At 43.8% G+C, this 21,750-nt stretch overlaps 1 protein-coding gene across 1 annotated transcript in view; it reads left to right on the forward strand.

Annotated features, from left to right (window-relative positions):
- Positions 1–16,240, forward strand: part of LOC123757301 (uncharacterized) — a 142,441-nt gene extending 126,201 nt beyond the window's left edge. The window contains exons 11-12 of the mRNA XM_045740861.2: positions 14,323–14,579; positions 15,663–16,240. Coding sequence (XP_045596817.2) covers positions 14,323–14,579; positions 15,663–16,208 — 803 coding nt within the window. The 3' untranslated portion in view covers positions 16,209–16,240. The remainder of the gene's footprint in view (positions 1–14,322; positions 14,580–15,662) is intronic.
- The last annotated feature ends 5,510 nt before the right edge of the window (positions 16,241–21,750 follow it).

Genomic DNA, 21,750 nt, shown 5'->3' on the forward strand with positions numbered 1-21,750 from the left:
GTGCTGCATCACTGGCATCCGACCGTTGTGTTAAGCCCTTATTGCGCCTAGCTTCACCAATGTTATGACCCTTATGTTCTTCAAACAATAGGGGTCTGAATTGCACCAACTGAGCGCAGTCTTTCAACACCGTGTGGGACAGGTGTTTGAGAGCCAGAGGCACGTGTGCTACAAATGGTTGCTCACGCAGTACTAACCCAGCCAGCGGCCCTTGTCTTTCATATTCGTTATAACAAAGGTTCGTTCAGTATTTGTCGGGTAGGCTGCTCCATTATGACAATCTTTCTTTGTTTCAAATGTGTTCCATTTGTTTTGTATTTGTCACTTACGTCTCAATAATGGAGCCAGCCTACCCGACAAACACTGAACGAACCTTTATGGCATTTGTCCATTTTTCAAATTGTTTCAATAGTTCTTTTATTTTTCGTTTTTTTTTTTTATTTAAGAAACATGGAGCAGCCGACCTGTAGACCACCGAACGAACCTTTTTGACATTTGTACTGGTTTTCAAAATTCTTCATTTTTTTTTATTATTTACATTTTTTGTATGTAAGAAACATGGAGCAGCCTACCTGCCGACCACCGAACAAACCTTTTGCTATAAGACAAATGAAAAATAAATATTGAACACATTTGAAGAAAGGAAAAATGTCATAATGGTTTATTCAGTGTATGTAAGATAGGCTTCTCCATTATTGAGACGTAAATGAAAATTACAAAACAAATGGACATCATTTGAAACAAAGAAAGATTGTTATAATGGAGCAGCCTACCTGCCGAACACCGAACGAACCTTTTTGACATTTGTTGTATATCAGACATTTCATTTCTTTTTTCCTACAAAAACATCAATGCTTTGCAACATCTCAGCAGTCACCCTTTTATATCCCAGCATCATTAGCATCTTTAAACAAGAACAACATAATTTATGTGCATCGTCGGAGGCGTCTAAGAATATGCAAGAAGCAGCGCGACCCCACCATGTGGTGTTGACGTTACTCAAACCGGCATTCGTCATACGGGACGATTTGACACCGATCGGGCCGTTCGTTACCCAAAATGTTCGTCTTTTGGGGCGATCGTTATGAGAGGTACCACTGTATATTGTTACAAATATACGGTATACATATAATATTATAAATATATAGATATATACAACAAAACAAGACAAAATGGGAGTAAATAAACAAATTTGTGGCCACTGTAACAACTCCTTAAAGTCGAAGGCAACGGGAATTGAATGTTATATCTGTAAGAATAGATTTCATTCGGCTTGTACAGGAGTGAGTAACACTACGGCACTGAGAGCTGGCCACTTGCTCTGGGTGTGTAAAAATGACCTACCAGCTTGGAATATCCTAAAAAACCTTCTAGATAACATGACGCATGACCGGAAAACACCGTTTATTGGAAGCCTACCAGCCATCCAGAAGGAGTGGGAAAGGAACAACAATAATTCTAATATACCAGGGGCGGAGGCTATAGTCAGGGATGAAATGAGGCTGAAACTCGGGAAGTTGTAAACTCTGACTCAGTAGACCCGGATGTAGATGACAGTAAACTAGAAAGTGTAACAGACAGCACTGACAGCTCGATAGGTACAGACACTACGACGGTTCCCGATAGAGCAATTCAGAACAGGACAGACTTATGCAAATTTTATGCAAAGGGCATATGCAGACATAGATATGCTGGTAATAAGAAAGGATTAGAATGCAGTTACCAACATCCAAAAAAATGTTTAAATATGCTTAGGAAAGGTGAGTGTCGATTTGGATCAATATGTAGGTTTTTCCATCCTGACATGTACCAAACCTCACTGGAGGACAGAAAATGCTATGACCTCAGCTGCCCACACTTTCACGTGAAAGGCACGGAACGCTACATAAAGAGTGGCAAGCAGGATAATGAATTTGGAGGAAACTCTATCAGTTTTTTATACCAGACCAAAAGAGAATTCAAAAGGAGGAGCATAGAGAGTGTATGGAACTGGATGCCAGATCCACTTGCATTCCAGAATTACAGATACAATTACACACCGAAAGGGAAATACAACTACGACAGACAACTGCCCTACAACAATCAGTACTGGTCAGAACAAACTCATTATGTCCACGCATAATGGGCTTGTCAAAAAAGTCTCCCAGTCAAGCTATCACTAATAGAGTAACCTCATTCATCTTTGCCAACATACAAGGACTGAAAACAAGAACAAACAACAAAGCACAGTTCATAAATGGCCTCCTCACGGAGTCAAATGCAGTATTTGGAGCTTTCACAGAAACCCATGCAGGGGAATTCTTAGACAGTGAGATCTGGATTCCAGGATATAACCTATACAGGTGTGATAGGAAAATTAGGTCACATGGAGGAGTGGGTCTGTATATTAGGGAAGACTTTGTATGCTTGGAGCTCCTTAACGTTACAGATGAGGTGGTAGAGGTACTGGGATTAAAAATAGAGAAAATAAATTTAGTGATTATTCTAATATACAAACCGCCAGATGCAACAGCTGAGGAATTCACAGAACAGATAAACAAAATAAAGAATAGCCTTGATAATTTGGTGAACCCGATACCTGATATTATCTTCCTAGGTGACTTCAACTTGCCTAGTCTCAGGTGGAAAATAGCAAACAATAATATTATACCAGGAAATCTATCAGGACCTAACCAACCACAGATTAGAGAACTACTTAGATTCTGTGACAAATTTTCACTCGATCAGCAGATATCGGAGCCAACGAGAAATGAAAATATTCTAGATCTGGTCTTTACGAACAATGAAGACATTATCAGAAACATTACGATATCAGATACCACATACTCAGATCACAAGCTCATTGAAGTGCAAACGACCATCAATACTCAGAATAGACCTAAAACATTGATAAAGCGAGAGGGGCTATTCAGTAAATTCAATTTTAATAATAAAAGGATAGACTGGGAGATAATAAACAGGGAACTTACAAACATTCCATGGGAAACTGTTCTAAGTAATACAAGTCCTACAGAAGGAATAGAAAAACTGACTTCGGAAGCGTATCAAGTCTGTCTGAAACATGTTCCTTTGAGGAAAGCTAGAAAGAGATCCAACGTAGAAAGAGAACGCAGACGACACTATAAACGCAGGAAAAAAATAACGGAACTGCTTATGCAGACACGAATTTCCCATCAAAGAAGGAATAATTTAAATAGGGAGATTGAATAAATCGAGCGGAAATTGAAACACTCATATGAAACTGAAGAAAGGCAGTTAGAACAGAAAGCAATTCGGGAAATAAAGAAAAATCCAAAATATTTCTTCACATATGCAAAATCAAAAGCAAAAACCACTGCCAGTATTGGACCTATTCGTACAAGTGAAGGTTCATACACAGAGGATGACAAAGAAATTAGTGAAATCCTAAAAAAGCAGTATGAGGACATGTTTAGTACTCCAATAAACAACATGAAAGTGGACGATCCAGACAATTTCTTTATGCGGGATATTCAAACCCCTGTAAATATAACTGATATCAACACAAGCACACTAAATTTTGAAAGAGAAATTGAAAACATGCCCATGCACTCGGCCCCAGGTCCAGACTCATGGAATTCAATATTTATAAAGAAATGCAAAGTGCCGGTAGCACAGGCACTCAGTATAGTGTGGAGAAAGAGCTTGGACACGGGGGAGATACCAGATGCACTTAAAGTAGCAGACATAGCCCCTCTACACAAGGGAGGGAGCAAAGCATTGGCAAAGAATTATAGACCAGTTGCACTAACATCGCACATCATAAAAGTATTTGAGAGAGTGATTATGAGTCAGGTCACTAATTTCATGGAGACCAATGACCTTCACAACCCAGGCCAACATGAATTTCGAGTGGGAAGATCGTGCCTCTCACAACTACTTGAGCACTACGACAAAGTCACCGAGGCATTAGAAGAAAAACAGAATGCTGATGTGATATACACGGACTTCGCAAAGGCTTTCGATAAATGTGACCATGGCGTGATAGCACACAAAATGAAGTCAATGGGAATAACCGGTAAAGTAGGACACTGCATACTCAGTTTTCTGTCAAACAGGACTCGGCGAGTAATGGTCAACCATATAAAATCTAGTCCAAGTGCAGTTAAAAGCTCTGTACCTCAGGGTACAGTCCTTCCATCGCTGCTTTTCCTTATTCTCATATCAGATATAGACAAAAATACAAGTAACAGCTTCGTATCATCCTTTGCAGATGACACAAAAATCAGTACTGTATGACAATTATCTCGGTTGAAGACATTGAAAAACTTCAAGCTGATAAAGTTTTCGGCTGGGCATCAGAAAATAACATGATGTTTAAAAGTGATAAATTCCAGGTACTCAGGTACGATAAAAATGAGGACCTTAAACATATTACAGGGTATAAAACACAATCAAATGTACCCATAGTAGGAAAACAGCATGTAAAGGATTTGGGAATAATAATGTCTGACTACCTAACGTTTAAAGAGCATAACCAAGCAAATATTGCCACAGCCAGAAAAATGATAGGATGGATTACGAGAACTTTCAAATCCAGGGATCCCATCACAATCGTTGTACTCTTCAAGTCACTTCTGTTATCCCGTCTCGAGTGCTGCTCAGTACTAACTTCCCCCTTCAGAGCAGGAGAGATTGCTGAAATAGAGGGAATACAGAGAACATGTACGGCACGCATAGACGCGATATATGTACTTCACTTGTACGTGTAAGTTCTTCCAGAGAGGCGGGACCCAAGAGCCAGAGCTCAAAACCTTGCAAGCACAACCAGGAGAGCCCTACCAGGTGAGTACATAACCAGCACCACAACCCACACACCTCATAACACGAAAAAAGGTGGGTTCCCTGAATGACTCTAGCATGGGTTGGACATGCACAGGAGTGGGACTGGAAGGGTTGAAAAAGGGACAGTCACTGGTGTGTGAACGGTCTCAGTCGGACAGAAATATACCTAAATAAAGACAGGTATATAAACATCTCCGCATCCAGCGCCCGGCCAAAAGACGCCAGACCGCAGAAACTCACCTGTCGAACGGAGGCACGAACGTGACACGACTCAACCATGCCCAAAAGATCCTGAGAGCACCGCCAGGTGAAGAAGCCAGAGCCGGACCCGCAGGAGAGCAGGGTAGAGGCGAAGGAGGTGGCCCACATCCATGACACAGGGAAAACCTCGGCGTCCTCCCCACAGCTGGAAACCAGGACACCCCCGAGCGACGGGGCACATACTGCAGCAAGGGAGAAGAGCGAGAGGCGAAGCACCCGAGAAAAAAGGACGCAAAACACCAGCACTGAAACACACTGTCTTTTTGACCATGACCATGTCTTTTTGGGAATAAAGTATGCAATGCGTTATAAGCTGGAAGAAAATAAGGAGGTTGAAGCAGTTGAAAATCCAGACTTCAGGAGAGGACATTATGGTGACCTTAGAAATTTTTTTAGTGAGTATAATTGGACATACTTGATGCTAGGCAAGGAAGTGAATGAGATGTATGGCAAGTTTTGTGAAATATATGATAAAGGCACAAAAAAATTTATACCAAAACAGAGATGCAGAACTAGGAAACAGGATTGGTTCAATAGAAATTGCGAGAGGGCTAGAGACCGAAAGACACAAAAATGGAATCAATACAGGAAGAGGCCGAACCCCCAAACATACCAGCGATACAAAGATGCAAGAAACAACTACACGGCAGTGAGGAGAGAGGCAGAAAGAAATTTTGAAAAAGGGATTGCGGACAAATGTAAAACAGAACCAGGTCTATTCTATAAATTCATAAACAACAAATTGCAGGTAAAGGATAATATTCAGAGGTTGAAAATGGGAAATAGATTCACGGAAGATGAAAAGGAAATGTGTGAAACACTAAACGAAAAGTTCCAAAGTGTGTTTGTACAAAATGAAATCTTTAGGGAACCAGATACAATAATAATTCCAGAGAACAACATAGAACACATAAAGGTGTCTAGAGACGAAGTGGAAAAAATGCTCAAGGAGCTCGGTAAGAACAAAGCAGCTGGCCCAGATGGCGTTTCACCATGGGTTCTGAGAGAATGTGCATCTGAGCTCAGCATTCCACTTCACCTGATCTTTCAGGCATCCCTGTGTACAGGAATCGTAGCAGACGGGTGGAAACAGGCTAACATAGTTCCAATCTACAAAAGTGGCAGCAGGGAAGACCCCCTCAATTATAGACCTGTATCATTGACAAGTGTAATAGTGAAAGTATTGGAAAAACTAATCAAAACTAAATGGGTAGAACACCTAGAGAGAAATGATATAATATCAGACAGACAGTATGGTTTTCGATCTGGAAGATCCTGTGTATCGAATTTACTCAGTTTCTATGATCGAGCCACAGAGATATTACAGGAAAGAGATGGTTGGGTTGACTGCATCTATCTGGACCTAAAAAAGGCTTTCGACAGAGTTCCACATAAGAGGTTGTTCTGGAAACTGGAAAATATTGGAGGGGTGACAGGTAAGCTTCTATCATGGATGAAAAATTTTCTGACTGATAGAAAAATGAGGGCAGTAATCAGAGGCAATGTATCAGAATGGAGAAATGTCACAAGTGGAGTACCACAGGGTTCAGTTCTTGCACCAGTGATGTTTATTGTGTACATAAATGATCTACCAGTTGGTATACAGAATTATATGAACATGTTTGCTGATGATGCTAAGATAATAGGAAGGATAAGAAATTTAGATGACTGCCATGCCCTTCAAGAAGACCTGGACAAAATAAGTATATGGAGCACCACTTGGCAAATGGAATTTAATGTTAATAAATGTCATGTTATGGAATGTGGAATAGGAGAACATAGACCCCACACAACCTATATATTATGTGAGAAATCTTTAAAGAATTCTGATAAAGAAAGAGATCTAGGAGTGGTTCTAGATAGAAAACTATCACCTGAGGACCACATAAAGAATATTGTGCAAGGAGCCTATGCTATGCTTTCTAACTTCAGAATTGCATTTAAATACATGGATGGCGATATGCTAAAGAAATTGTTCATGACTTTTGTTAGGCCAAAGCTAGAATTTGCAGCTGTTGTGTGGTGCCCATATCTTAAGAAGCACATAAAAAACTGGAAAAGGTGCAAAGACATGCTACTAAGTGGCTCCCAGAACTGAAGGGCAAGAGCTACGAGGAGAGGTTAGAAGCATTAAATATGCCAAAACTAGAAGACAGAAGAAAAAGAGGTGATATGATCACTACATACAAAATAGTAACAGGAATTGATAAAATCGACAGGGGAAGACTTCCTGAGACCTGGAATTTCAAGAACAAGAGGTCATAGATTTAAACTAGCTAAACACAGATGCCGAAGAAATATAAGAAAATTCACCTTCGCAAATAGAGTGGTAGACGGTTGGAACAAGTTAAGTGAGAACGTGGTGGAGGCCAAGACCGTCAGTAGTTTCAAAGCGTTATATGACAAAGAGTGCTGGGAAGACGGGACACCACGAGCGTAGCTCTCATCCTGTAACTACACTTAGGTAATTACACTTAGGTAATTACACTGCCCAGACCAAAACAAACTCCACTGCGCATGTGCAGGACACGCTGGCTGAACCGCACAACCTGTTCTGCGGGAAGGCGCCAACCAGGACTACTGCACTAGAAAAGTAGCCAAAAGAGGAAGCAGGAACAACAAAACCGGCCAACAAAGCGAAGACAGAGTCCCAAAAACCAGCGTTGAATGTAATGAAAAGCCATTTTCTGGGCGAGACCCGGAGGCTTCCCGGAGCTATCCATGGCTAATATGGATACCCTAACTATTTTGCATCAGTTGATGTGGGTGGAGTTCTAGGCCTACCGGAGACCACGAGCCAGAACCTGGCCCCACGGGGAGCAATGGCCCATAGAATTGCACATGTGATTTGGAGCATTCTATATCTGCCATCGACCGGGACAGGCACCCAGAAAGGTAAGCGCCACAAAACAAACCCCTATTCTGGTTAACAACAAAAATCGACAAACGAGTGGACAGAACTCCCCCAGGAAAATGAACTAACAAGCATGACGTCACACGAGCCGCATGTCTGCGCAGCTCCCCCTTCCCCCTCCCGGGGAAGGGGGAGCCCCAGACCCCCGTGCCGGCAATCTCCGCCCCAGTTCTGAGGCTGCATATCAAAACCGCAAAAAAAAAAAAAAAAAAACGCTGACCGGAGGGCGGGAGGGTGCCAGGGAGCCTCCGGGACTCACCCAGAAAATGGTGTTTCATTACATTCAACACTGGTTTTCTGGGGGGAGCTACTTCACCAAAGACTACCTAAGAAAACAAGGGGACATACCCGGGAGGCGGTCAGTGAACCACTCCTCAAAACGAAGTCGAGACAACAACCCAAGGACCTCTCCGGAAAGCAGCAGGCACAACATTCACCAGAAAAAGGGAGAACGGCTGCAGACGAAGAAACCTATGACTACGACCATAGGAGCCAAAAACCACTTCGCTTGAGAAGAGCATGAAGCTCTACCACATGACCCCCATAGGCCAATGCCAACATAAAAAGAGAGCCGAAGCAAAGCAGACCTGAACCGAAGGAGCCACAACCAAGGAGAAGAAAAACAGGAGAGCACCCTGTCCAAAGACCAGAATGCCACAGGCAGTGCATGAGCAGGCCGGAGGTGAAACAACGCAAGAGACAGCCTGCGAAACGGCACAGAAGGAACATCGATACCGAAAGCTAGCAGCAGAAACCAAGGTGCCAGACCCAGGAACGGCCCCAAGCACCTCTATATCCTCCGCAAGCCAATCCTATGACAGCCCCAGGAGGGAAAAGAAAAAGCAGGACCAAAACCAAAATGCCACAAGTGTGCAAGTCCACCGCCACAAGTGCAACTGACAGAGAATTAACCCGCATAAGGAGCCACCCTGCACCAACATCCCGCAGAAGGGCAGGAGCGAAAAGACTCATTAAGAGGAGCAAAATTGCTCCCAGGAAAACGAGTAGTGCCGAGACAGCGCTAAGAGAAGAGATATGAACAAAAGAACAAGAAGGCCAAACACCCAGAAGCTGCCTGGAATAGGACCCACAAGCCCTAGAAAGGACTGGAGGGAAGCTCAATCGAACGACGACAGACGTACCAGAAAAAGGAAGGAGCAAAACCGTCCCGAACCTTCGAGAACAAAAAGAAGCAAACACAAAGGACGAAGCACAAAATCCCTGTCGCACCGAGACCAAAAGTCATGCAGAAACCCCAAAAAGAGGGGGACATGACAGAAAAGGCCCGTCCTGGAAAAAAGGGGCGAAGACCGTAGAAAAGCACCCACCGACAGGACAGAAGCAACAGGCACAATGGACAAGGAAACCGAGCCCAGGGAGGGGCCGACGCCCACAAAGCATGTGTGGAGAGGGGGAACGGAAAAATCCCACACCACAAAACCGCAAGCCCCGCCCAGAGGGGTAGAAATACCCCGGCGGGGACCAACGGGGCCTGAGGCCCCTCACTTTAGCCCCACCCCAGCCCCAGGAACCCACCCTGCAGGCCCCGGGGCCGAGCTGTCCCCCTAAAGCCCACAGCGTCAAGAAAAACCCCGGGGCAGCCATGAAAAACACTAAGGAAGGGAGCCCACTAGTCTCTGGAACTTGAACCGAAACCGGAGGATAGGCAAGGGGCGAGACGAAGACCCCAAGCTCATCCCCAGCCAGCACAACGAAGCAAGGACAACGAGGACAGGACAGAGAATCCAAGGAACATGGAAAACCCAGGCCTGGCACAGCAAGACCGGCAAGGAAGGAGGACCCCAGAGGGAGCACGGAAGGGTCGAACAAAATGCCACAACCAACCCCTACACGCAGCCGCAGCACCAAAACCGCAGCAAAACGTCACCACACTTCAAAAGGTGACACCCCTAGGGTCAACACTTGCAGCAGAGGAGCTCCAGCATATTTCAACAATCCTAAGTATTGTAGTACAGGTTGATGGTAGTGAGTGGTGTCCCAGAGAACATAAAGGTATAGTGCTCTTGAAAAATAGGTGAGATAACAGGAAAGTGCTAAGGGAAGTGAAAAATCGGATGAGAAAAAGTTGCCCTAGTGTTTACAGTGCAGAGAAGAACATTCAAGATGGCCACTGGCAAGGGGAAAAACAAAACAGAGCTTGATTTTGAGGGATTCAATGAAGAAAGCATTGATATTAGTAGTCTACATAACAAGTTGGTAAATTTAGATACTATAGTGAACTCTCATGTAGAAATAATTAGTAAATTGGAAGAAAGTAATGACCATTTGAATAGCAAAGTTTTATGTCTTGAGGGTTTAGTGAAAGACTTGCGCAAGGATAAGAATCAATTGGAAACAAATTGCAAAGCCATGGAAGAAGAAAATAAACTCTTAAAAATAGCTTTGGAAGAAGTTAAAGTAAATTTAAACATAAATGACTACAATAGGTTAGGCAAGGAAATTCAACAGGAGAAACAGCTTTTGTCAGCACAGATGGAAGAAGTTACACAGGGAATAGAACAGTGCAAGAAAGATATGCAACTCACTTATGCACAAGTGGCCAAGGAGAAGGAAAAAATAGAAGAAGCAGTAAAGGAAGCCAAACACTGCAGCAACCAAGATAAAACAAACATTAGGCTGGAAGTGAGAAAAGAATTGGCATGTAACCCGAAGTTGGTGTAAAACACAGTTGATCGGAGTAAGTCCCTGATCATTTTTGGCTGCAAAGAAAAGGCAATAACATCTAGGTCAGAAAGAGCTGTAGAAGAAGCTAAAGTAGTAGATAAAATTGTTGGCCTTGTGGAAGGTCTTTTCCTCGTGCTCTTTTCGTGCGGCGCTGGCGGAGCCGCTTCGGCTTGCTTACGGTCTTGGTGTTGCTTCTGCACCGCTAGTAAGCTGTCTCGTGCATCGTTTCACCTCCGGCCTGTTCGTGCGCCGCTTGCACTGTCCTGGTCTCTTGTCAGCGTGCTCCGTCTTCTCCTCGGTTGGTAGTGCCCCTTCGTTTCCGGTTTGTTTTTTTGTCGGCTCTCTTTCCTTTCGGCATTTGCCTCTGGGGGTTGGGTCGCTGTGTTTTCTTGCTCCTTCGGTTTTAGCGTTTTGGTTCTTCGATGGCAGCAGTTTCCATCTTTTCTGGTGCGGGGTGGGGCTGCTGCGTTCTGGAGGGGTCCTTGGTTTGTTGGTGCTTGGTTGGTCAGGCCAGGGGCGTGTCGTGTTTCGGGTTTAGTGGCAGCCCTCCGCTGTTGTTGGCGTGCCACGGCATCTGTGTCTGGGGCGCGTTTTGCGTTGATCCGGTTCTGTTCTTCCCGGTTCGCGGGTGATGGTGTCCCGGGTTGTCAGCCGTGTTCTTGCGGCTAAGCTGCCTGTGTTCTTCTCTCATGCCCGTGACGTTTGTGGCTTCGCTGCTCTCGCTGCCATCTGAGCGACGTGTCCTTGCGGTCGTTCGGGCATGGATCTTTGGTGTTCGTGCTGGGGCCTTGCTGCTCGTTGTTCTCGTGTTGTTCCCGGGACTTTTCGGGGCTGTGGTGCCTTGGGTTGGCGTTTGCTGCCGGTTGTCTCGCTTTCGTGGGGGGTGCGTGGTGTCCGCCTCCCGGCTCCGTCCCTTTGACCTTCCTCTGTGGATAGTTAGCTCCAGGGAGCCGACGGGGCTCCCTCCAGAAAACCAGCGTTGAATGTAATGAAACGCCATTTTCTGGGTGAGACCCAGAGGCTCCCTGGCAACCCTCCCTCCCTCTGGTCGGCAGTTTTTGCATGTTTTGACATCCAGTCTCAGAACTGATGGGTGGATAGCCGGCGTAGGTCTGGGGCTCCCCCTTCCCCCTCCCGGGGAGGGGGGAGCTGCGGTGACATGTGACGTCATACTAGTTTGCTTGTTTTCTGTTGGGGAGTTCTATCCACTAGTTCGGCTTTAGGTAGCAATTTTCACCAGAATAGGGGTTTGTTTTGGAATGCTTACCTTTCTGGATGCTTGACCCGGTCGATGGCAGACATAGAATGCTTCCAACCACACGGGAGTTTCTATAGGTCATTGCTCCCCTTGCCTCTCTGAGGGGGCCAGGTTCTGGCCGTGGTCCCCGGTAGGCCCTAGAACTCCATACACATGACGGATGCCAAAGTCTGACATTAGCATATCAGCCTGGTAAAGCTCCGGGGAGCCTCCGGGTCTCACCTAGACAATGGCGTTTCATTACATTCAACACTGGTTTTTTCTTGGCTGATGCCTCCTCAGGCTATGAAAATGGGAAATTGCTTAGTGGTGATGTCATTCCACATACCTATACAAACCCGCCCTTATTTTCTAGGGCCTGGGGAGACACAAGTCCTAGATACGAGACCAGTTTTTCCTTCGGAGAATTTTAGAAAGACTTATCCACAGCCTAATATTCCAGCCCGTCCTCCAAAAATGGGGTGGTAAATGTAAGGAGACAAATAAGTGTAATTATGTACTATTCATAGCAGTTCGGAATTGTACTTATTTTCACTTAGTATTAAATCGTACTGTCAAATATATTGTGAATATTTGAGTATACCTGAAAAACTGAATAGAAAACCACAACCTCACCTAACCGTCTTAGTTTTTGAAGATAATAATTTTATTGCTTCTTAACACTTTCGCTCGGGGATGACGCAGCATTGCGTCATCCGTTTACTGGCGGTAATGCCGGGGATGACGCAGCATTGCGTCATCCACTTTAAAAATTCGCCAAAAATCAGGTTTGTATCCGATTTTTTGGGGACTGGTTTTAAAATGTGCGCCGATGTCTTCCCATTTCCTTTGTTGAGCCTCGTGGCCCTCAGGCGGCTTGGCACACGCCGTGGGCCCATTGTCTTTGCTCCACTGTTGAGACCAATGTCGTCTCCCCTCGCATCTCAAACGTGTGAACATTTCGGCTATTTTCCGTGGCTATATTTCTTACTGCGGCTTTAGAAACTATCTACGCTTACTCCACGATGGATAGTAATCATGAACAAGGCCCTTCCAGGAAGAAAATTGCGAAAGAAAGGCTTGAAAAGGGTGGGAATTGGGAGTGTAGTAGGAAGGCCTCTGAGCGCTCACTCACGGCTAACGCGTGGCCCGTCTTCAACTCGTCGGCGGTTGGAGCGTGACCAGGTGTTTTTTTTTATATGCTAATGTTCCTCTAGAGAATTTTATTACGAACCCATTGAGACCAAAATGAAAGACCTAGGACAAAAATTGAGGTGACCAGAGTGAAAATAGTGAAAACATTTTATCCCGTTTGCCGCGCTCCCGGGTAACTCGTTCGCACTTTCTCTGTTTGCTGCGGGTAATTAGCCGGGCTTTTGGAGTTTATATGCATTTAGTGCTGTAGAGAATTTTATTGCGAACACAATGATACCAAATTTATTCTCGTAGAAGGAGAATTGAGGTGACAAAGTTGAAGAGAGTATACACTTTTCGGAATTAACGCGCGCTTCCGTGACACGCTGGGGCCCATATCGCCCTGTCGAGGGGTGGCGCGCGGGGTGAGCGAAAGTGTTAATTACAATTAGTACTTAACCTATAGCTATATTGATATTACAATTTTATAAAACTAATAAAACAAAACTAAAATATATCAATAAATTGTAAAGAAACTCAGGATATTTTAAAATTTTGTATAAAATCTATATTTTTAATAAACATGAAAAAGAAATTCCTGATATTTAAAACTTGTGTATAGCAAATTGAAATTGAAAACTTCATCCTAAAATTCTGAGTGTCTTAACAGAAAACGAGGAGAATTAAATTGGGGGAGGGAGTTTGGTAAATGTAACAGCCCCATAGGTGTAATTATGCACTGTTTATGACAGTTAGAAAGTGTACTTATTACACTTAGTATTAAATCGTACTGTCAATTCGGAGGATGGGTTGAATATTCCTACCTAATATTCCTAAGTGTTTACAACACTTAGTGCTGGCCAGTTGGGGTAGTTAAATATCAATTAATTTTCTGAGAGAGCTAATTGAATCAAATTTCAGTTGCTTGGCCTGCATACATGTCCATAACAACCTGGATGGTACATCGCAGTTTGAAGAAACTTATCGAGTTGTCATTACAATGTTCCTAGCTGGTCATCTATGATGACTACTATTTGCCGTTACTGTAATTGGATTTGGGGTTTAATATCCTAATGTTTTCACTATATTTGAGTGTGTGTGTGTGTGTGTCAAACTGTTCTACGTGGCAAGTTAGCAAATTCTGCTGTCATCATTATTCAGTATGAAAATATTTCTACATGTAGATTGAGAATCTCCACTTTAACAAATTTTCCTGTATATATATTGCCACACATGACCTGGAAACCAAGTCTTTCATGGTATACAAATTGTTAAATTTTCTTAACAGATGAGGATTTCAACCACACCGCTACACTTCTCCTGATTGAATTAATCAGACAAAGATTCCAAAGGTTTCTTTTGATACGAACAAGACCAGCAGTTTACAAGGAACTACAAGAGGAGATGTGCTTTCGAGGATTCTCTTTCTCTTTAGAAAAGATCAGAAAAAAGTGGAACGGTCTCATAACAACATACCAGAAAATTAAGGAACGGAAGCGTAACAGCAATGACTTGTCCGACAAATTATCTTGGGATTATTACCAGGTATTGTATGCAAAATGTGGGTTATGATTGAAAGTTCATAATAGCATTGTGATCTTCTATGTAACTAGAGAGAAAGAGAGAGAGAAAGAAGTTTATATACAGTACTGTCTTTATAGTGTTGTCCCATCTTGAAACATCTCAATCTGTGAGAGGATGGCTACAATCTTAAAATCTAAAATATTCCCCCAGATAGTTCTAATGAAATTAAGTATTAAAGACATTAAAGGCACACTCATTTAATAATTTTACTTGGTGATTTAGGCATTATAATGGAGTCACCATTTGCTTGCACAGAGTAGCAAGTGTACAGTATAGGCAGCCCACAATATTATGTAGTAGTGGAGTACACATTTGGAGTTATGCGAGTAAGAATTTTAAACATAGCCAATACGCAGGTGGATATTTAATTAATGTTGATAAGTGTGGATTATCCATCTTAATCCTCAGGTTTACCCCATTTTGGCTGCAAGCCTGACTCCTGAACACCTTTTATTCTTGTGTTTTGCCAACTTTTTGGGTTATAATTATGACACGTTGCCCATCCCAAGCATTTGAACTCTATTATGTGTTTAATATATAGCTGAAAGTAAAAGGGACATTAAATATTTTGTTAAAAATAGGTGTTATGTCAAGTAAAAGAATATTAAAAAAAAATGAATTTTTGTAAATGATTTCAACTCTCCTTGAAGTTACCTATTAGCTTAATTTTTGTGGTTTATTATTTGCACAAATTTAGGGCTGCATATATGTAGGAATGTTTGACTTGTCCTCATCAAGGATATGGAGTGCATATGAGACAGTCAGGGAAAGATATATGACAAAAATGAGTAAAAATAATAAGTTGACATTGAAAACTGTAATTTAGTTTAGAAGAAGTGTGGATGTGGAGAAACAGAGAAGATTGCCAAGTGGCACTAATGTGAATGCAGTTAAAGAATAAGTAATGTAAGAATAAAGAATATACAAATATTTGTCTAAAAACACTTGCTCATAACATTGAAAATATTTGATCACAGTGGTTAGTTTGTTAAAAATACAAGTTCAGTATTTATATATATTATTACAAATTTGTTTCCTGTGCAGCTGCTTGATGATTTGTTGGGCACAACTGTCCTCGCCGTGCCACCATCCGAGTCTGTTGAAACACCGGCTCCCAAACCTCATGTTGATATGAGTCACCTGCAACCAAACAAATCGCTGACAGTGGCAAAACCACCTACCATCAAGAAATGTACGGCAGATATGCTTTCCTCTCGGGTAATGCAGCCAGCAGTTACTCTTCCCACTCCTCAAGCAGTATGTCAGTTCGCTGCACCTGTTACTACTCTACTGCACCATGATGGCGATACAGTCTTTGCAACCCAGACCACAGCACCAGCCGCAGGAGTGGATGAAAAGCCCATGAGAGGTGCTTCTGATGTTGCCACAGTCTTCTTGGAATATAACCTTCAGTTGGGGGAAAAGCGGCTAGATAAAATGGAACAACATATTCTGTATATGGCAGAAAAAGCAGCAAGGAAATTGGAATACAAAAAAAGGAAGGAAGAAAGAGAGCAATTGAATCTGAAAGCATTGACAGCCATTGGTAGAGCCTCGGAAGAACTGAAAAGTGGATTGCTGAGTATTTGATGTACAATAAAATATTTTATATAATTACAGAATGTGTGTTGTCATTACCCCATGAAAAATTGCAATAGAAGCAAAAATTATTATATTTTTAAAGAAATTAACTGAATTTATTGAATAAGATACTTAATTTCATGTGTTGTTAGAAAATAATGAAGCTTTGGAGTGTTGTTGGCTTAGTGTAAAGAGAAAGTTACACAATATAATCCCTGGCCTAAGTTTTCATGTACAAAGAGCTACAGTAAGGTTTTTGCATGCTTATCTCTACGCCTGAAACGTATATTTTAGAGTTTGATAATTTCTTTATTATCCTAGGTGTCTTTGGCAAGAAAACTTGCAATTGTGTCTTTTATTTTTACTTTTATTTACTTTTCCCTAGACTTGGAGTATATGTAGAATGGTTTCTGGAGAGTTCTAATCAGTTACTTGATCTAGAAGGCTTGGGGTGGCCCCACATGCCCACATATCCATCAAAACCTGAGTGGTCCAGAATGTCCTGCAGGAACTTGTCTGCATTTTTTCTGGGGGGAGCTCCTATGGCTCCCGGGAGCTATCCGGGCTGATATGGCTACCCTAACTATTTTGCATCAGTCGATGTGGGTGGAGTTCTAGGCCTACCAGGGACCACGAGCCAGAACCTGGCCCCCCTCACAGAGGCATGAGGAGCAATGGCCCATAGAAGCGCACATGTGATTTGGAGCATTCTGTATCTGCCATCAACCGGAACAGGCATCCAGAAAGGTAAGCGCCACAAAACAAACCTCTATTCTTGTTAAAACAACGAAAATCGCCAACGAGTGGACAGAACTTCCCAAAAGAAAAATAATCAAACAGCATGACGTCACACAAGCTGCACCGCATGTCTGCGCAGCTCCCCCCTCCCCGGGAGGAGGAAGGAGGAGCCCCAAACCCTCGCACCGGCAATCCACACCTCAATTCCTCGGCTGATGGGATTGTGCATAGTCGTGTGGCTCCAACTCCAGTCTCCTCAGTGCTGTTATTGGTTTCAGTACTGCTCTTACGGTGATGTGCGAGTTGGGAGTAATTTCTCAGCAACTCGGGCTGCATGTGTTTAGGGTTACCTTCCCTAAGTGCCCTGTAAGTACCGCCCTTGGGGCTTGGGGTTCCTTTCCACAAGTCACCTTGGGTCTACCTCTGTTGGCCTTTCACTGCTTGGCGTTTGGCCGCCCAAAATGTATGGGAGGGTTTTCCACCCTTGTTTGCCTTGGGATAAGTGGTAGTTATTGCATTGGTGGGGCGCGGGGTACTGTGTAGCTAGTTTTCACTGTTAACAGCGGCCGGGTCTGTTCTTTTCAGGTAGTGTGTCCTCTTGCGAGGTTTTTCTTTTCTTTTTCTTTTTGCCTGGTGGGGGGTTCTGCCTTGTGTTCTCCCTTCCCGTTATCTTAGGGTCGTTTGTGTGGTGGCGCCCCCTGCTTCTCCCTCGTGAGTGGACACGTCCCGTGAGTTCAGTTTTTAGCAGTTTGCTCGGAAGTTTGGGGCACTGGTTAGCAGTACCCTGCCTGGGATAATCCTTAGCAGACCCAGTCTAGGGGCCCTGGGAAACCCCGCGGGGGCACTCGGGTCCACTGTGAGAGACCCCTGCGTCCCCTCTCGTGTTGTGCGAGTTTGAGGGTTGCTCTGTCCTTTTGTCTCAGGACGACGCTCCTTGTTTTTGCCTCCGTCATGCAAAACAGAGGCAAAAATGTGTTGAGTCGGTGACACATTCGACGCCAAGTCCTACAAGCTTTGTTGCTTGTTTGTGACTCCAATCACCCTCTCTGTTGATGACATTCTTCGGATGCAGGCGGCTCGCACATTGCCGGATAGGTTGTTGCAACGCACTAATTTGGTTGCTTCCCCGGATGCCTGGAGGCTGCCCTGTTTTCTTCTCCAGATCCGGACTTGGGGTTTTGGTCGCGTCGGCCTTGGTTCTGTCCGAGCCCCCTCGTTCTTCCCTTGCTGTGGTTCATTCGGTCCCCCAACCCCCTGCTTCCGGCTCTTAGGTGTCTGCGGGCTTCGGGGTCAGGTCAAGGTTTTCGAGGTTTGAGACTCGGGCAGTTTCGGGGGTTGCGTCGAAGGCGTTCAAGTCTGTTTCTCCAGCCGTAGCTCCGGAGTCTGACCAGTGGGCCCTCTTTCTTCATTCTATGTCGGCCGCCCCAGCTTTTTCTTGTGAGGCCGGGGTTTTGGAGGATAACTCGTCCCCGGAGCCTGAAGTGGTGGTTCCCAGGGTTGGGGAGGAGCTGACTTAGGGGCTTTGGGCCCAGTTGGACCCTGCTTGGGTTTTCCGACCTTCCGAGCAGGGCTTGCTGTTACAGGAAGTGGGGTTTTCCTTTCCCCTCCCCCTCTGCATACGAGTTGCCTTTGGGTGTCGGCCCCTTCCCGGGTGTCCCTACGGGTCCTGTATGACCATTGGTCAAGAATGCTATTGGATGCATCGGTGTCTCTGTGATTTTGTGCTTATGCATTATTGGAACGTCTGTCGTCTTCCGGTAGGGCTTACCTCCAGTCCTTTCTAGGACTCGTTGGTACTCTTCCGTCCTTTTCTCATCTTTCGATGCCGTTTCCGATTTTTACTAGTCACCTCTTTCTGTCCTTGTCTCGGCATTATTAATCATGGTTCCATATTCCTTGTTGGCACCCTCCCCGGGGGTCGAGTGGTGCAGCCTGGACCTCATGTGTCCTGCGCATGCGCAGTGGGTGATTGTTTTGTTCTGGTCGGTGTAAATATGTATCGGTGTTCAGCGCTCTTTCTTCCGGGTTTTAAACTGCTCTCGCACATCTTATCTCTCCAGTCATCGCCCCCTGGTAATTGTGGTCGTTCTGGGTTATATGTGGGGAACACATCTAGTTATTTCTCTGCTTATGGGTGTGGGGTGGCTAGGAGTGGTGCCTCTTCTGCCTCTCCACCTCTCCACTGCACCTGCTCTCCTGCACAAGCACAAGTGTAATAGTCAAAATATTGGAAAAAATACTTAAATCTAAATGGGTAGAACACCTGGAGAGAAATGATATATCAGACAGACAGTATGGTTTTCGATCTGGAAGATCCTGTGTATCGAATTTACTCAGTTTCTATGATTGAGCAACAGAGATATTACAGGAAAGAGATGGTTGGGTTGACTGCATCTATCTGGACCTAAAAAAGGCTTTCGACAGAGTTCCACATAAGAGGTTGTTCTGGAAACTGGAAAATATTGGAGGAGTGACAGGTACGCTTCTAACATGGATGAAAAATTTTCTGACATAGAAAAATGAGGGCTGTGATCAGAGGCAATGTATCGGACTGGAGAAATGTCACAAGTGGAGTACCACAGGGTTCAGTTCTTGCACCAGTGATGTTTATTGTCTACATAAATGATCTACCAGTTGGTATACAGAATTATATGAACATGTTTGCTGATGATGCTAAGATAATAGGAAGGATAAGAAACTTAGATGATTGTCATGCCCTTCAAGAAGACCTGGACAAAATAAGTACATGGAGTGCCACTTGGCAAATGGAATTTAATGTTAATAAATGCCATGTTATGGAATGTGGAATAGGAGAACATAGACCCCACACCAATATATTATGTGAGAAATCTTTAAAGAATTCTGATAAAGAAAGAGATCTAGGGGTGGTTCTAGATAGAAAACTATCACCTGAGGACCACATAAAGAATATTGTGCGAGGAGCCTATGCCACGCTTTCTAACTTCAGAATTGCTTTTAAATACATGGATGGCGATATACTAAAGAAATTGTTCACGACTTTTGTTAGGCCAAAGCTAGAATATGCAGCGGTTGTGTGGTGCCCATAACTTAAGAAGCACATCAACAAACTGGAAAAGGTGCAAAGACATGCTACTAAGTGGCTCCCAGAACTGAAGGGCAAGAGCTACGAAGAGAGGTTAGAGGCATTAAATATGCCAAAACTAGAAGACAGAAGAAAAAGAGGTGATATGATCACTATACATACAAAATAGTAACAGGAATTGATAAAAAAGATAGGGAAGATTTCCTGAGACCTGGAACGTTAAGAACAAGAGGTCATAGATATAAACTAGCTAAACACAGATGCCGAAGAAATATAAGAAAATTCACTTTCGCAAACAGAGTGGTAGACGGTTGGAACAAGTTAGGGGAGAAGGTGGTGGAGGCCAAGACCGTCAGTAGTTTCAAAGCGTTATATGACAAAGAGTGCTGGGAAGACGGGACACCACGAGCGTAGCTCTCATCCTGTAACTACACTTAGGTAATTACAAGCATCTCTGGACATGCTCCGTTAGCGATGCTCCCAGACTTTTACACGGCTACGCTGTGTCGTGACCTGATAATGCCAGGTTGAACGTGGGTTGAACTGGTTGACATTCTGGTTGGATTTTTACATGGGGTTCGACCATAAGTCCGTTCCATATGCACATACATATGCCTTATATAGGTATGGCATATATATACACCTACTGTGACCCCTCCCCTTCCTCTTATGGGTTGGAAGCCTGGTTTCCTGTTCTTGTTAATTACCTAAGTGTAGTTACAGGCACCTCTCGCACTTTCTGTTGAACCAATCCTGTTTCCTAGTTCTGCTTCTCTGTTTTGGTATAAAAAATTTTGTGCCTTTATCATATATTTCACAAAACCTGACATACATCTCATTCACTTCCTTGCCTAGCAACAAGTCTGTCCAATTATACTTAATAAAAAATTTTCTAAGGTTGCCATAATGTCCTCTCCTAAAGTCAGGTTTTTCATTTGCATCGACCGTCATATTTTCTTCCAGATTATAACGCATTGCATACTTTATTCCCAAAAAGACATGGTCACTTTTAACCAAGGGAGGAAGGTACTGAATGTCAAATATTTCTTCCTCCTTCCTGGTAAATATCAAATCTAGCATGGAGGGGACGTCCCCTTCCCTCATCCTCATAGCTTGTTTAACATGTTGATACAAGAATGTTTCCAGGATGAGGTCTACAAATTTACAGGTCCAGAAATCTTCTGTTTTAGCTTCACATGCTTCCCAGTCTATGGATTTCAAGTTGAAGTCGCCGACTATCAACAGTCGTGAACTATCGTTATCCACTCTCGCTATGATCTCTCTCATTATTGTTATAAGACCTTCTCGTTTACTATCTAGCTCCTCCTTTGACCATGTGCTGCTTAGCGGTGGACTATATACATTTATGATCATTAGTTTATCATCCTCATGGCAGATCTCTAGTGCTATTATGTCAACTTCTTGTGGATTGGCAGTCACTATTTCGTTCACCTTTAGGTCTTTAGGTAGGGGCCTCGTAGCCTGGTGGATAGCGCGCAGGATTCGTAATTCTGTGGCGCGGGTTCGATTCCCGCACGAGGCAGAAACAAATGGGCAAAGTTTCTTTCACCCTGAATGCCCCTGTTACCTAGCAGTAAATAGGTACCTGGGAGTTAGTAAGCTGTCACGGGCTGCTTCCTGGGGGTGGAGGCCTGGTCGAGGACCAGGCCGCGGGGACACTAAAAAGGCCCCGAAATCATCTCAAGATAACCTCAAGATAGGTGTTCTTTCACCAGCACAGCAACGCCA

The sequence above is a fragment of the Procambarus clarkii genome, chromosome 13 (genome assembly GCF_040958095.1).
Source record: "Procambarus clarkii isolate CNS0578487 chromosome 13, FALCON_Pclarkii_2.0, whole genome shotgun sequence".
Taxonomy (NCBI): domain Eukaryota; kingdom Metazoa; phylum Arthropoda; class Malacostraca; order Decapoda; family Cambaridae; genus Procambarus; species Procambarus clarkii.